Genomic DNA, 16134 nt, shown 5'->3' on the forward strand with positions numbered 1-16134 from the left:
CAATCCCTGGGAGTTCCCACATGCCTCGGGGCCAAAAAAACAGAACATAAAACAGAAGCAATGTTGTAACAAATTCAATAAAGACTTTAAAAATGGTCCACATCAAAAAATCTTTAAATAAATAAATAGCTTTAAGCTTCTGCACATCATTAATTCACTACATGGGAAGATTTGGTCACAGTAGATAAAGACCCATGTCGTGGGCCACCCGTGTCGTGGACCCATGTCGGGAGCCAGGCTCCTGACCCCAGGCTGTCCTGAGAACACGCTTCCCTCGGAAGCATCGCGTCCCTGCTGCACGGCACAGCACCCTACACACGGGATGTGTCTCAAATTTGGAATCACTCTCCCTCCCCTCCTCTGCCTGCACCTCCTGTTCACCCAGAAGTTGGGCCAGAGCTAAAAATAGGCGCCACAGGGCTTCCCTGGTGGCGCAGTGGCTGAGAGTCCGCCTGCCGATGCAGGGGACACGGGTTCGTGCCCCGGTCCGGGAGGATCCCACATGCCGCGGAGCGGCTGGGCCCGTGAGCCATGGCCGCTGAGCCTGCGCGTCCGGAGCCTGTGCTCCACAACGGGAGAGGCCACAGCAGTGAGAGGCCCATGTACTGCAAAAAAAAAAACAAAGGCACCACATATACCCTGAGAAAACCATAGTTCAAAAAGAGTCACGTACCACAATGTTCATTGCAGCTCTGTTTACAATAGCCAGGACGTGGAAGCAACCTAAGTGTCCATTGACAGAAGATGTGGCACATATATACAACGGAATATTACTCAGCCATAAAAAGAAAACGAAATTGAGTTATTTGTAGTGAGGTGGATGGACCTAGAGTCTGTCATACAGAGTGAAGTAAGTCAGAAAGAGAAAGACAAATACCGTATGCTAACACATACATATGGAATCTAAGAAGAAAAAGGTTCTGAAGAACCTAGGGGCAGGAGAGGAATAAAGGTGCAGATGTAGAGAATGGACTTGAGGACCCAGGGAGGGGGAAGGGTAAGTTGGGACCAAGTGAGAGCGTGGCATGGACATGTATACACTACCAAATGTAAAATAGACAGCTAGTGGGAAGCAGCCGCATAGCGCAGGGAGATCAGCTCGGTGCTTTGTGACCACCTAGATGGGTGGGATAGGGAGGGTGGGAGGGAGACGCAAGAGGGAGGGGATATGGGGATATATGTATACGTATAGCTGATTCACTCTGTTATACAGCAGAAACACACCGTTGTAAAGCAATTACACTCCAATAAAGATGTTAAATAAATAAAATAAAGACAGGCCCCAGAGTAACATTTTTCAGATGGTGTCTCACCCATGAGGCACCAGCCGTCTGCTCTTGGTTTAGTCTGTGGGATGCTTGTTTTTCAGAGTCTGTACGGCATCATTCCTGGCTTCATTAAACAGAGCATCATGAACACATATCACCTTCCTCAACAATTCAGGGTCATCCCTGGCACCTCCGAAATGGCGCTAAGCCATGGTGTCGCGGTCCCCTTGAAGCGTGGGAGGCTGTCTGCTTCCCTCTGCATCCTGGTCTCCCCTGTTCACATCTCAGTAGGTTGCTGCCCGGCATCACTCCAGGCAGCAGGCAGCCAGGCTGGGCCTCTTCACCACCCGACCCCGGCAGGCACCCACCTCACCAGAGGTGCCCGGACCCTCCCTGGTCCAGTGCGCGCCCGTTCCCAGGCCTCAATGGCCTTTTCTATCTGAGCTGGGAAACCAAGTACATCCTTATTAGAAAGACACATCAAACAAAAGAAACAGACTTGAGGGGGGCTGGGGGAGGGGATCCGGTGGGTGTGAAGCGTCCGGCGGCAGTTCTGACTCCTAGTGACCTTTCCATCCATCCCTTATCGGTCACTGACATGCTCCAAGACGGTTACGCTTGCGTGACAAGAAAGATATACTTGTTTCCTTTTGTTTTGCTTTTCTCCCCCACACCTCACAATTTTACTTTCTTGAAATAAGGCCTGGAATTGTGACTTTTCCTTTAGGAGAGGAGAGAGAATGCTAACTACTCAGCTGATGGTCACGGCTTTCATCTGCTCTGGGAAGAGAATTTCAATGAATGGGCTTCTTATGATAGAATTTTTTTCAACAATGGTGAAAAACAAAAATGAGTAAACCCCAGTCATCCATCAAATGACTTTTTCTTTTTTTTCTTTTTTTTTTTTTTTTTTTTTTTGCGGGCCTCTCACTGTTGTGGCCTCTCCCGTTGCGGAGCACAGGCTCCAGACGCGCAGGCTCAGCGGCCATGGCTCACGGGCCCAGCCGCTCCGCGGCATGTGGGATCTTCCCAGACCGGGGCACGAACCCGTGTCCCCTGCATCAGCAGGCGGACTCTCAACCACTGCGCCACCAGGGAAGCCCCGTCAAATGACTTTTTGTTCCAGTTTTTTTAAAAACAGGAACTGTGTGCTCTAGAGGAGCATCAGGAATCAGTCTTGGTTTAATGTTTTCATGTCCAAAATCTAAAGTCAACCGTAATGAAAATAGTTTGAACGATTCTGGCACATCAGGGCATCCTCTTAATGCATCGTTCACAGTCAGCACGGTGCTTGAGGATGGAAATACTGAGGGGTCGGTGCAAAAAATTTAAGAAATTATTTTTCACCGACTTTAAGGCACAAGCCAGGAAACAGTTTAGTTGACAGCCGTGGGATCTCCGTGGACATCTCCATTTTAGCTGGCATCGAGTGTTTCTCAGAAAACGGCACTTTTCATAATTAACCTCTTGTACAACAAAGCAGTTTTCTAACAGAGCAAGTTGTGTTCACATTTCTGCAGAGAGTACTTTCGGCTGGTCAGCACTGGTGAGAGGGAGAAGTTCCCCAGAATTCAGAAGCAACATTGGGTCTTTCGATTGGTGTTAAGGTTTCCCAGTGAGAGCAGACAGATTGGATCCCTTCTCTGATGTTCCTAAAAAGCAGTTTTCAGTCCTCAGTGAAGAGTGGCTGAAGTCGCCCAGAGGTTCTTGAACTCTCGGTTGCCCACAGGGAACCTGTCACCCAAACAGAATCTTCCCCCAGAGCAGAGCTGGACTGGGTGTAGTGGGCACAGTCTCTGGCCAAGGGACCCCTGTGTGGCCTGACGAAGACCAGAGAGGTGGGAGCACAGAAAAGCACCCCCATGTGCCAGGGAGAAGTCGCCGTCATCGCGATATGTGATGTCACCAGCTGTTAGGTGTGAAGAAATACTCAAGGGGCAGGCGTGATGGGGGAGGGAGAGACAGGTGGAGGTGTCATCAGAATATCTTGTTAGGATGCAGATTCTGAGTCAGGAGTGCTGGGGCAGGGCCTGGGAGTCTGCATGTCTCACAGGCTCTGGGAGCTGCTGCTGGTCTGCAGAGCACACTGCATAGCGAGCAAGGTGGTAAAGCTCTCCTTCTCTTGCTTTTTGACATTTGGATTTTCCTTCCTTTGTCCTCTTGGCATTGATTGGGGTCTTCAGTGTCCTCGGAAAGGGCATAACGTCATCTGAAGCCTGACTCCTGGGCTGTGGGGATTGTACGCATGGGTTCGTTTACTTCGACTGCACACATTTCCAGACACCCATTTGCCTGTTTTCTAAAACCATTTAACCCAGGTTCCAACTGCTGGGAAATCAGCACTTGCTGTGTTGCCTCTTCTTTGTGAATGGGCCGGCATCTGCACACGGGCTTCCTGGACTGAACACTGTGGTCCTGTGTTATTGCAGGTGTGACCCCGACGAGAAGCAGAGATGGGGAAAAAACTGGATCTTTCCACGCTCACAGATGAAGAGGCCAAGCACGTCTGGGAAGTGGTTCAACGGGACTTTGACCTTCGAAGGAAAGAAGAGGAGAGACTAGAGTGAGTGTGTGTGGCTGGGCCCCCGCAGTGCAGCCCTGGTGGCCTCCGGAGGGGCTGTCACCTCGCGGCCCTCCGAGTGGACAGACAGCAGGAGCTCGGGTACAGGACACTGGCCGGAAGCCGGGCGCTGGGAAACATTCTGCTTTCTGGCCTTAAGAAACTTCAATTAAGTTTCTTCCTAATTAAAACAAGGAGATCTGACTTTGCTCCTGAGAGCCAGATATTCCCTGAATAGGTTTAGTTCAACTTGATCCAACCCCAGGGTGACATTCTCTCCTAAGTGGGGTGATGCTTAGGGCATGGCATTGCACGAATAAAAGAGCTAGAGGTGATGAATAGGGAAAGCCTTGACGCTGGCCTGAGACACCCAGAAGCCGGGAGCAAGGGCATTTAGGACAAAGGCTGACTTCCGCCTCTTCCCAGCAGTGTTGGGGCACCTCATCCTCAGCATGGAGGCCCCAGCGCCATTTTGCATGTCTCTCCCCGTGGGCTGAGCTAAAACCCACCCGGCGTTACTTACTCCCCCTCTGCCCTTGCGTATTCCTCCACCAGACCTCCAAGGCTTAGCTGTCCCCCAGGCTCCCTGTTGTCTTGGTGACTTTTGTGGGTTGGTAGGCCTATTGCGAAGGAGACATTGTATAAAGACTCAGGGGTGGGGGGGGAGGTAGCCAAGGAAATGCCTGAAAGGCCCCTGGTGGCGGAGCACCAAGAGGAGGTTAGAGCCATGATGGGGAGCAGACCGTCAGGGGGCTGAGGACCCGGGCAGGACTTGGGCCTTTCCCCACGTGGCTGCAGGCCTTCGGGCAGGGGAGTAACAAGACCCGGCTTCTGCTCTGCAGGCGGTGGGCTACGGAGAAGTGGTCAGATGAGCTTTGAAGGGGGCCCCTGCAAGTGTGCCCACGGGTTGGATGTGGGGTGTGGAGTATGGGAGGCGTCAAGGTCAGGGTCACTCCAGAGCCATGGTCTGAGTAACTGGGGCATGGAGGTGTCGTCACCTCACCTGGGGAAGGCGAGGGTGGAGCAGGTGTGGAGGAAACCAGGACACGGGTCAGACCTGTTGACACTGGGTTGCCTGTTAGACACGAAGTGGCCAGGGAAGCCCCACACCCACGGGGCTGGAACCCAGCAGAGACAGGACTGAGGGCGCATCCGCCTACAGATGCTGTGGCTGCTGGAATCATTCCAGACTCGGTGGTTTAAAGCACACACATCCCTCACGGCTCTGGAGTCCAGAAGCCGAGGTGTGGGCGGGGCTGCCCACCTTCCGGAGGGTCCCTTGCCTCTGCCGGCATCTCGAGGGGCCCACGCTCCTTGGCTTCTGCCCCTCCTGCCTCTTCGAGGCCGTCAGCCTGCCGTCTTCCAGTCTCTGTCTTTCTGACCTCTGCTTCTGTCGTCACATCTCTCTGACTCTCCTGCCCTCCTGTTTTGCCTAGAAGGATCTCACGATCACACTGAGCCCACCCAGCTAATCCCATCACCAACTCACAACCCTTAACACACCTGCAGAGTCCCTCTTGCCCTGTAAGGAGACACAGTCCCAGGTTCTAAGAACCAGGACATACAACGTTTTGGGGGTAGAGGGATCATTAGCTGCCCCAGTATTTAAAGCCATGGGTCTGGAGGAGACCACCCTGCAGGGAGGACACAGAGAGAAAGACGGACCCCAGCGGAGACAGAAGGAGCAGCGGTGGGAGTCTCTGGGTCCCGACACAGAGCAGAGTCCACACAAACAGACGAACTGTTAAGTGAAGCACGTTCATTGGAGGCCAGCGCCTCTCTCGATGGCGGGGAGGCGTCGGACCAGGACCGCGAGGCTTCCTGCCGCCCCTCTGTGGAGCCCTCCACCCTCCGCTCTGTGTTGGGCTGCCGGTCACCCCCGCCCCCGGGTTTTCATTATGAAGGTGCTTTCTCCCCACTGGTGTCTGGGGCCCTGACTCAGCCCCCCGCGACCCCAGGACTGGGGCCCAGAGCTGACCTTGGCCAGCATCCTCGTGCTGATTGGGCCCGCCCCGCCCCTCGTCCCCTCCCTCTGCTTCAGCCGTGGCCTGGAGGCTGCACCCGGGGCCCAGGGCCACAGGCTCTCAGCGACAGAGCCCACCTGGCCTTTGCTCTGGGGATCACAGCCTCTCCAGGCAGCCCAGCTGTTGTCACTTTTATTTTTTTATTTATTTTATTTATTTTTTTAATTGAAGTATATTTGATGTACTTTTATTTTCAATGACAGCTTAGACCCTCCCATTCGATACGTATATAGAATCGCAGATCAGTCAGAGGTGAGGGGAACCCAGCCCTCCAGGGAGACCCTTGAGTGGGTCAGCCCCTCCCTCCGTCCAGGCAGAGCTCGGGTGGTTTTGCAGAAATTCCTGTCTTTCTTGTCTACGGGGGATGCCCTCCTGATACCCTTCCTCTTTATTTTCCATGTTCCTCTAGTCATGTCACACCGTAAAAGGGAGACACGCCCGGGTAACCTCCAGTTACTGCTGGGAAAGGAAGTCTCCTAAGGATGCGGGTTGTGTTGCCTCCACTTCTGGGGGGCCTATGGGGCAGGGCAGGTCCCCGGCCAGTCGGTTACGGTCAGGGTGATGTCCTTGTTCGGAAGTGCCTGAGGCCTTCTGCTCAAGCGGCCTTCAGATCGGCCGCTCTGCTGTGTCTTCTTGGCCTTCCGTGTGCGATTAGATGGTGAGCTTATTAAATACAATAGCGCAGGACATGGTCCCTGGAAATGCTCTAGTTTGGAGAGGTGGTGGTTCAGAGAATCCACATCAGAGTCAAGGCAAGGATGCTGGAGCCCCAGTAGCCTTCCCATGATTGGTGCTTCCTGTGCAGACACAGGCCCCTGGTGACACACTTGGGAAGAGTCGTGTAAACAGTGGGGGCTTAGTGAAGGGTGTTTTGTGGGTTTTATTTTTTGATGTTTCTGTCTCTTGCTCACTGTGGTATTGGTTAACTGCAACAAGAGGTGAAGCCGCCTCTGCCTGTGACAAGCCTTATCCCCAGGGTCCCCATGACCCCTGGGAGCAGGGCCCAGGCATGTGGTTCTGAGGCCAGGACACACGGGGTGTGGGTTCAAGTTCTGCTCGGGTAGGTGCTGAGACTTAGGAAGGGCGTGGCGGAAACAAGCTCCGAATAAAGACCTTTGGGTTCTGGACACTGAGATTGTTTCTGCAGAGCAAGTTGGCTACAATACCAGCAGTCTACAATGAAACCGAAGACAGTTTAAAAATAATAACCCCCCTCCTTCCCAATCTCCTCTCAGTGGTAATCTGTGCATTTCACCAGTTTCAACGTTAATCGTCCATTTCCTGCAGCCACGGTATCCCATTCTCTGTCACACGTCTGGTTTCTCCACGATTCCTTGGAGTCCTCATACTTTCTCCCAGTTCCTGATTCTCTAATCTATGAACCAACAATGGGCTGAATGGAGAAACTGGCCCTCAGGTGACAACTAAGTGGGTGACCTTAGCAAACTGAGCTGCTCAGGGGTTGTTCAGATGAGTTTTTTGTTTGTTTGTTTTTCTGATTTTTATTGAGATACAGTTGATTTACAAGGTTGTGTTGGTTTCAGATGTATAGCACTCAGATGAGTTTTTGATGTCTTTGACACACTCTGAAAGATGCCAAATGGATGGCCCAGCTCAAAACACCTACCGAGGTCGTTGACAGAACAAAGTTAATAGGGGGGAAACTGTGAAACCAAGAAACAAACACATGCATTACTTGGAAGGAACTTTCCTGTCCTGAATACACGTCAAGTGGACATAGTGTGTGGGCTCAAGGTCAGTTCACCAGCAGCACATTTACCCGAGAGGCGATTTGCTAAACAGCCAATTCACCGAATATACCAGTTAGGAAACAATCAAACAAAGAAAGGAATACGTCTCCTTTAGTGTTTACAGAGTTAGCAGGAATGGACGTTTGATGGATTGCTGCTCAGTTTTTCTCCCCATGTGGGAGCATCACCCTGTAAAGGATGCTGGGATGGGGCCTGGGTGAGGGCTCCGGCACCTTCTCCTGTGGGGTCGGACCAGCACCTCTTTGGCTTCTGCTGTCAAAGTGTGTGACCAGTGAGCTGGCCCAGGTCCCCAGCACTAACGCCCGCATGCCCAGTAGACCATCTCCATGACATGACAGCCTCCGACCCCTCGGCCAGGCCTGACCTCCTGCCCTGTGCAGAGGACTTCTCACAGCCCCATGGGGAAGATGGAGGCCATCCAGTGGTGAAGGGCAAAGGCTGGAGCATCTTCCCCATGAGCCTCTTAAAGGGACATTTCAAACAGAACACGCTCGTTCCAGGGACTGGGGCTGTGGGCGGACCGTGTGGACAGCTACCCTCTGAACTGCCCAGGAGGATGTCCCTGGGGGTCTAGCTGCTGAGTGGCAGGTGCCTTGTGGAGCTTCCAAATGGCTTTTCTCACAGGCTATTTCGGGAATTCGAGGAGAAGGAAGGGGGAGGCCATCTGACCTTTGATTTAGCCCCAGGCAGATATAAGTCTCTCCCTGAAGTCAGCATGTGTGACCAGGGACTCAGGAGTGGGGTGTTTACCGTACGCGGTGTGATGTTATTCCTGGCTTCCCATCAACACAGTGCTACACTCTGGAGAATCCAAAACCCAAAGATGCACAAAAATTCTTAGGCAATTCCTCAAGCCTTCACTCTCCTCCAGACCCCACTCACTGTCGCAGTGAGCTCACCCAGTTCCTCACAGAAAGCTCACGGATACCAGGTGTAACCTCCCCCCGTGCTGCCCCCATCCTCACTTGTGTTCATGCCCACCCTGTGTTCCCTCTCCTGGCCCTTACTTGTGCTCTGGCCCTTTCCTGTCTGCTCCCAGCTCCTGGAGCAGGGAGCTGCCTCAGTTACTCCCTCTCTGCCCTATAGCTCCTACTTGGAATGTCAGTAGGATCAGTCGCCATGTTGGAACAAAGAAAACAAAAGCAAGAACAAACCAACGAAAAAACACAGAAAGCCTTTCCTTTGTCTCTGACACCCTGCTAAACCCTGGCACACTCAAGGGCTGCACATCCTTACATCTGCCTCATGTTCCACTGGTCTGTTCTGGCAGCCAGCCCTTTCACAGATATAGATAATCAGTGAAACAACATGAAAGTCCTAAAATGCAACCAAGTATGTATAACAATACCTAGTACAATGGTAACATTTCATATCAGTAAAAGAGGGAAGAATTAGTTAAAGCTAAGTGTTGGAATAGTTGACCATGAGTGCAGGGCTGGGAGAGGGAGTTTGACCTCAGTTAGATTTATAACTGATACATTAAAAATGTAAAACATGAAACTGAAAATTATTGGAAGAAAATATAAGTAAATATGTACATAATCTTGGAGTGGAAAAGCCCACATATGACAACACAGGTAGACATCACAACACAAAATACTGATAAGTATTGACTAAATATGTACATCTGAATCTAAAAGGAAAATGTTTAATTTTTAAAAATTAGAAGAAAAAGTTTTGTTTTGTTTTTGTTTTTTTTTGCGGTATGCAGGCCTCTCACTGTTGTGGACTCTCCCGTTGTGGAGCACAGGCTCCGGACGCGCAGGCTCAGTGGCCATGGCTCATGGGCCCAGCCGCTCCACGGCATGTGGGATCTTCCCGGACCAGGGCACGAACCCGTGTCCCTTGCATCGGCAGGCAGACTCTCAACCACTGCGCCACCAGGGAAGCCCCTAGAAGAAACAGTTTTAACAGAAATGGCAGTGATTCATATCTTTGATCTCTAAAGAGTGTCTTAAAATCAGAAAGATAAAGAAGTTTTCCAAGTTAGAAAAACACAGAAATTCCAAAGTTTACATAGGAAAGGGATAAATGAGAATGCATGGGTGACTCATGTCGCTGGGTGAGGACCCAAGTTTACCTAAATAGAACACCCTGTTTTCAAGGGCACAGCCCACAAGTCAAATATTAGGGTGCGGACCTTCCCCAGAAAGGCAAACAGGTGGTGATGTGGATTTGCAATCTTTGCAAACAGACCTGAATGCCTGAGATTACCCACGAAAGAGCTCCTGGTGTGACACGTGGCTTGCAAACCATGACTTGCTTTAAAAATAAATAATAAGGAATTTGAGGTCACCCTTTGCTGGGCCACCTGGCACCACAGACAGGCAACTCCAGGGTTGAAAACACAGGGGCTGAAACAGGAAGTCAGCCGCCAGCGCAGCCTGTAGATTAACTGTGGTCTGGGTTCACCTGTGAGATTCCTGTGAGCCTCCCTCAGTTCACACATCACCACGTATTTCCTCTTTATCCCTTTTATCATCATTTGCTCATTCTCTTCAGAAGACCTCAAAGAACTTTAGCAAGTGTCTATTTCCCTCATTATAATTCCTGATACTTAACTCATATAATCAGGACCTTAGATCATGTAATTGCTCTTCAGTTCTTATTACATTATGTTTGTCCTCTTTCAGCAATTCTCTCTGACACTTTAGTTTGGCTGATGTACTTTTAATACTTTTGTCTCAATTCTGTGACTCATTGGTCCTTTCACCCTCATTCTTAAGGGTCATACTTGAGATTCGATTTTCAGTCCTCTGGAGCACATCTTCAGATTGTTTTCTCAGGAATGGCATGGTGGGGGGGGATTTTATATTTGGGAATCTCTCAGCTGGGAGTGAGATCTCTGCTCACACATTTTCCCTTCAGAACCATGGCAGAATAACGAGCCCCCAAAGATGCCCATGTCCTAATCCCCCAAATCTGTGAGTATACTGGGCTACCTGGCAAAGGGGAATTAAGATTGCAGATGCAATTAAGGGTGCCAATCAGGGCCTTAGCATGGGGAGACAATCCTGGGTAATCCAGGTGGGCCAGTGTGGCCACAAGGGGCCTGACAGATGGAAGGAGGGGGGACACAGGGCAGCGTAAGAGTGATTCATGGTGAGAAGGACTCAACCCACCATTGCTGGCTCTGAGATGGAAGAAGGGACCATGAGCCAGTGAATACAGTTGCCCTCTAGAAGCTGGGAAAGCAAGGGCACAGACCTTCCCCCTGAGCCTCCAGGAAGAATCCCATTCCCACCAACACCTTGATTTTGGGTGCCATCTAGGACTTCCATAGCTTGAGAGGAGAAGTCAATACCTGGCTTCAAAGCTTCAAAAGTCAGGCTGACTCTCTTGTTAGGGGCTAATGCAGCTGGTGACTTTAAGTTGAAGCCAGGGCTCATTTACCATTTTGAAAACCCTAGGGTCCTGAAGAACTATGATAAATCTACTCTTCCTGTGCTCTGTAAATGGAACAACAAAGCCTGGGTGACAGCACATCTGTTTACAGTACGGTTTACTGAATATTTTAAGCTCACTGATGAGACCTACTGCTTAGGAAAAGATTCTTTTCAAAATAATACTGCTGGGCTTCCCTAGTGGTGCAGTGGTTGAGAGTCCACCTGCTGATGCAGGGGACACGGGTTCGTGCCCCGGTCCGGGAAGATCCCACATGCCATGGAGTGGCTGGGCCCGTGAGCCATGGCCGCTGAGCCTGCATGTCCGGAGCCTGTGCTCTGCAACGGGAGAGGCCACAGCAGTGAGAGGCCCGTGTACCGCAAAAAATAATAATAATAATACTGCTCATTGACAGTGTACCTGGTCACCCAAGATCTCTGATGGAGATGGACAATGAGATTAATATTGTTTTCATGCTGCTAAGACACATCCATTCTGCAGCCCATGGATGGAGGAGTAATTTTGGCTTCTAAGTCTTATTCTTTAAGAAATGCCTTTCATGAGGCCATAGCTGCCAGAGGCAGTGATTCCTCTGATGAATGTGGGAAAAGTAAACTGAAAACACCATGGAAAGGATTTGTCATTCTAGATGCCATGAAGAACATCCATGATTCATGAAAAGAGGTCCAAATATCCACATTCACAGGAGTCTGTAAGAAGTTGATTCCAACTCTCAACGGATGACTTTGAGGGGTTCAAGACTCCAGTGGAAGAAGTAACTGCAGATGTGGTGGACACAGTGAGAAAACTAGAATTAGAAGTGGGGCTCCAGATGTGACTGAATTGCTGCAATCTCATGATACAACTTGAACAGACGACGAGTTGCTTCTCATGGGTGAGCAAAGAAAGCGGTTTCTTGAGATGGGTCTACTCCTGGTGAAGATGGTGTGAAGGTTGTTGGAATGATAACAAAGGATTCAGAATATTCCATAAACTGAGTTGATAACGCAGCAACAGGATTTGACAGAATTGACTCCAATTTTGAAAGAAGTTCTACTGTGGGTAAATTGCTGTCAAACAGCGTTGCATGCTGCAGAGAAATTGTTCATGAAACGAAGAGTCCATGCAGCGAACTTCATTGTTGTCTTATTTTAGGAAATCACTGCCGCCGCCCTAGCCTTCAACACCCACCACCCTGATCAGTCAGCAGCCACCAGCACAGAGGCAGGACCCTCCACCCGCAAAAAGAATATGACTCAGAAGAAGGTTAGCAATTTTTAACAAGAAAATATTTTAATTAAGGTGTGTGCATTATTTTTTCAAACATAATGTTATTGCACACTTAATAGACTTCAGTATAGTGTAAACATAACTTTTATTTGCCCTGGGGAACCAAGAAATTCCTGCGACTCCCTTTATTGCAGTATTCATTTTGTTGCGGTGGTCTGGAACTGAACCCACAATGTCTCCAAGGTGTGCCTGATTACCCGTCAGGTGTTTGCCCTTCTCTGCCTTGGCCATTATCTTCTCTCCGCATTTCTGTCTCCTCAGCCCTTTTCTTTGCATTCTAGGAGAGTAAATGTATGGCTTCCAAATCAGCAGTTCTCAAACATTTTGGTCTGAGGGACCCTTTATGTTCTTAAATTACTGAGAACCCCAAGGAGCTTTTGTTTAGCTGGGTTATAGATGTCAATATTTATCCCATCAAAAATTAAAACTGGGCGTTTTAAAAATAGTCATTCATTTATTTAAAATAACAATAAACCCCTTACAACATAATAAAATTTTTATGAAAAATAACTTTTTTTCCAAAATAAAAACATGAGTGAGGAAAATGGTATCGTTCTGTATTTTTTGAAAATCCCTTTAATGTCTGGCATAATCAGAGATAGCTGAATTCTGATATTTCTTCTGCGTTCAGTGTGTTGTAATATGTTGTTTTGTCTGAGGTGTTGGAAGAAAATCTAGCCTCACACAGATATGTAGTAGGAAAAAGCAGGAGTGTTTTAGTAGCTTTCTCACATAATTATGGACATTGTTTTGATAATACATGAAAACCCTATGACTGGTAGTTTCTTAAAGGAAGTTACAATGTGGAATCTGAAACCATGTCAATGAACTTTACCTTACCTGTTTCATGAAAATCCATTGGTCCATCTTGCACTTGAAGTTAATCTTCTGTCCACGCATGATTTTGTGACACCTATGCAGACTTTCCAAATGTCGACACGTTTCATTATACAGAACCCAAAAAATCAAATCACTGCTGATCTTATCAGAAACCGCTCAGTGATGAAAACTGTCCGGCCCAAGTCAGCAGAGACATAAAAGTTTTCCAAAAGTCTTTGAGCTTGAAAGCTTGAGTTTTGTCAATGGCAAGAAATACTGTCACTTGACACACTTGTAATCAAAGACGCACTTCATCAAGACATGCTTTCATTTCTTTTCTTTTCTGGCAGAGAGCAGATTGACCGCTGGTACACTCTGTACCTCTGGCTTGATCTGTGCTGAGGCCCCAGAACTTTCACCCACCATAGCTTTTGCACCACCGGTGCGGGGGTCAAAGAGCAAAAAACACAGATACTACCTTAGTGTTATTATGAGAGGAATTTTGACCTTGTGGACCCTGTCAAAGGGTCTCAGGTACCCCTGTAGGTCCCTGGACCGCACCTTTAGAACCACTGTTCTGAATCCCTGGACTTGATGTTCTGCCCGTTTCCCTCCGCATTGCCCACCTCAGTTCCTTTCCATCTTCACTTTAGCCCTGTCTTCTCCACCTCCGTGAACATAGCCTGTGGTCTTTCCACCTCAGCCTGGCTGCTTCTTACCTCCTGCTCCTCTCTCTTATGCCCACTCAGCACACACACAGGAAGACTAGTTTCAAGTCTTCCTCTGTTTACTACTACTGTGTAGTAAATCACATTCAGGGCATCTTTTATTCCTGAAGGTGACCTTAACTTGTAGCTGCATGTTGGGCTCGTCCCTGCCTGTAGTGCAGGGACATCTGGTCGACCCTGTGATTGCGATAAGCAGGATGGCTCTGGCCCCTCACGATCCTCCAGGTCTGTTGACATGCCCTCTGGTTGGCAGGCATCTGGTATTACTCTGCTGGACCCATGCAGGGTCCCCTCTTCCCTCCCTCCTGTTTTCCAGCTGTGAAGAAGAGAAGTTGTGTTTTAGAGAATCTGAAGCAGAGTCACAGATGTAGAAAACAAACTTATGGTTACCGGGGGGAGGTGGGGGGATAACTTATGGTTACCGGGGGGAGGTGGGGGGGATAACTTGGGAGATGGTGATCGACATATACACACTACTACATGTAAAATAGATAACTAATAAAGACCTACTGTACAGCACAGGGAACTCTACTCAGTACTCTGTAATGACCTATATGGTAAGAGAACCTAAGAAAGAGTGGATATATGTATATGTATGATAGATTCACTGTGCCGTACAGCAGAAACGAACACAACATTGTACATCAACAATACTTCAATAAAAATTTTTTTAATTTTTAAAAATTTAAATTTATTTTAAATAATATATATTACAAATAAATATATTCACAAAAAAGGAATCTGAAGCAGAGTATCATGATCTGTTCCCCCAAATTCAACACCTGAAAGTTTCCAGCCGCCACCCCAGGACTCTCGCGGGCTCTTGTTTAAGAGGACTTCACATCCTGGGATGCAGTGTACCTCTACACGTCCTCATCTTTCTTTCCGGGGGTCCGGCTCTACCTGGATGGAGAATGGGGGGCCCATGCTGGGAGACAAGCTGGACAAGGCCCTGCCCAGCCAAGGGGTGGCCTTGAGGTTTTCTGGCTGAAGCAGATACATCAGGAGTGGACGTGGAGGACACTAGGCCCTTTCCACCTGGCCCCAGGTGCTCTGCGGTTTAAGGAGGACACTTTCTCTGCCTTGTCAATGCAGCTCTATCTAGCCTGTAGTCAGTGGATGACAGTATTCTTCCTAGCTTCCTGCCACCACTGGGCTTTTTTTCTTGGCTGTGTGGGTTCAGCTTCTCAACTCTTACTGTAGGGTGCCGACCTGACCTCCACTTACCTGGTGTCATCCTCAGCTCAGGACCATTAACTCAGGCCAGGGTGGCGGAGCAGGTGTGGCTGAGCTGGGCCTCACAGAAGAGAGCGTCAGCCTGGCCCACCGTCTGCCCGCCGTCCTGCTCCATCCTCTGTGACTCTTCCTGCTGCCGCTCTGACCGGTCCAGGAACCTCTTGGATTTTTGTCCTCTAATCTCCTGCTAAACAATTAAACTGGGCCACAGATTGGCTCTAGATAACTGTGTGGCCCAACCAAGCTGCACCCCCAGGACCTCACCGGGCCCCATCCCTGCTGGTTTCCCAGAGCCGCCAACCCCGTCTGGTCCGACGGAGCTTGGACACTGGGTGCTAGTGGCCACGGGTCCACATCATCCAGCTTATACAGTCTCCAAGCTCTGGGCTCTACATCAGAAAAGCTCCGGGTTCAGGGTCAGAGCTGGGGAACCAACCTGGGGTCCAGGACCTCTGTGCACCCTCTTCCCGCTATACTGAGTTATGTGAGGTGGTGCGGGCAGTTGTGGGCCTGCTCCCTCCTGTGATTCTGAACCTGTATGGTTCGCAGCCCTTTAGCAATGAAAGAAAGTCATGGTGCTACCTGACTTTGGGTCACTGTTTTCTGCATCTGAGAGTCTGTGTGTGTGTGTGTGTGTGTGTGTGTGTGTGTGTGTGCGCGCGCGCGCGCGCACGCACGTGCCCTTGAATTTAAAGCCTGTTGCAGAAACAAGGCATCCGATATTTTCTTGTTTCCAATTCAGGGGTTTGAAAGGCAAGATTAAGAAGGAAAACTCCAAGAGGGAGCTGCTTTCAGACACGGCCCACCTGAGCAACACCCACTGCGCCCGCTGCCTGCAGCCCTACCGGCTCCTTGAGACCCCCAAGAGGCAATGCCTAGACTGCGGCCTCTTCACCTGCAAAGGCTGCGGCCACAACCCGGAGGAGCAGGGCTGGCTCTGCGACCCCTGCCACCTGGCCAGGTGAGCCGGGACCTGGAGATCAAGTGGCCCTGCCGGCGGGGGGCCCGGCCTGCCCCTTCCAGGACACGGGGGTGTGTGCCGCCCCGCCCGGG

General features: G+C 49.8%; 1 protein-coding gene across 3 annotated transcripts in view; it reads left to right on the plus strand.

Moving 5' to 3' along the window:
* Window positions 1-16134, plus strand: part of MLPH (melanophilin) — a 42194-nt gene that overhangs the window by 5007 nt on the left and 21053 nt on the right. For all 3 annotated transcript variants that reach the window (XM_033424509.2, XM_049712398.1, XM_033424502.2), the window contains exons 2-3: window positions 3698-3831; window positions 15824-16042. In XM_033424509.2, coding sequence (XP_033280400.1) covers window positions 3722-3831; window positions 15824-16042 — 329 coding nt within the window. In that variant the 5' untranslated portion in view covers window positions 3698-3721. The remainder of the gene's footprint in view (window positions 1-3697; window positions 3832-15823; window positions 16043-16134) is intronic.

Source organism: Orcinus orca, chromosome 7, assembly GCF_937001465.1.
Source record: "Orcinus orca chromosome 7, mOrcOrc1.1, whole genome shotgun sequence".
NCBI lineage: Eukaryota > Metazoa > Chordata > Mammalia > Artiodactyla > Delphinidae > Orcinus > Orcinus orca.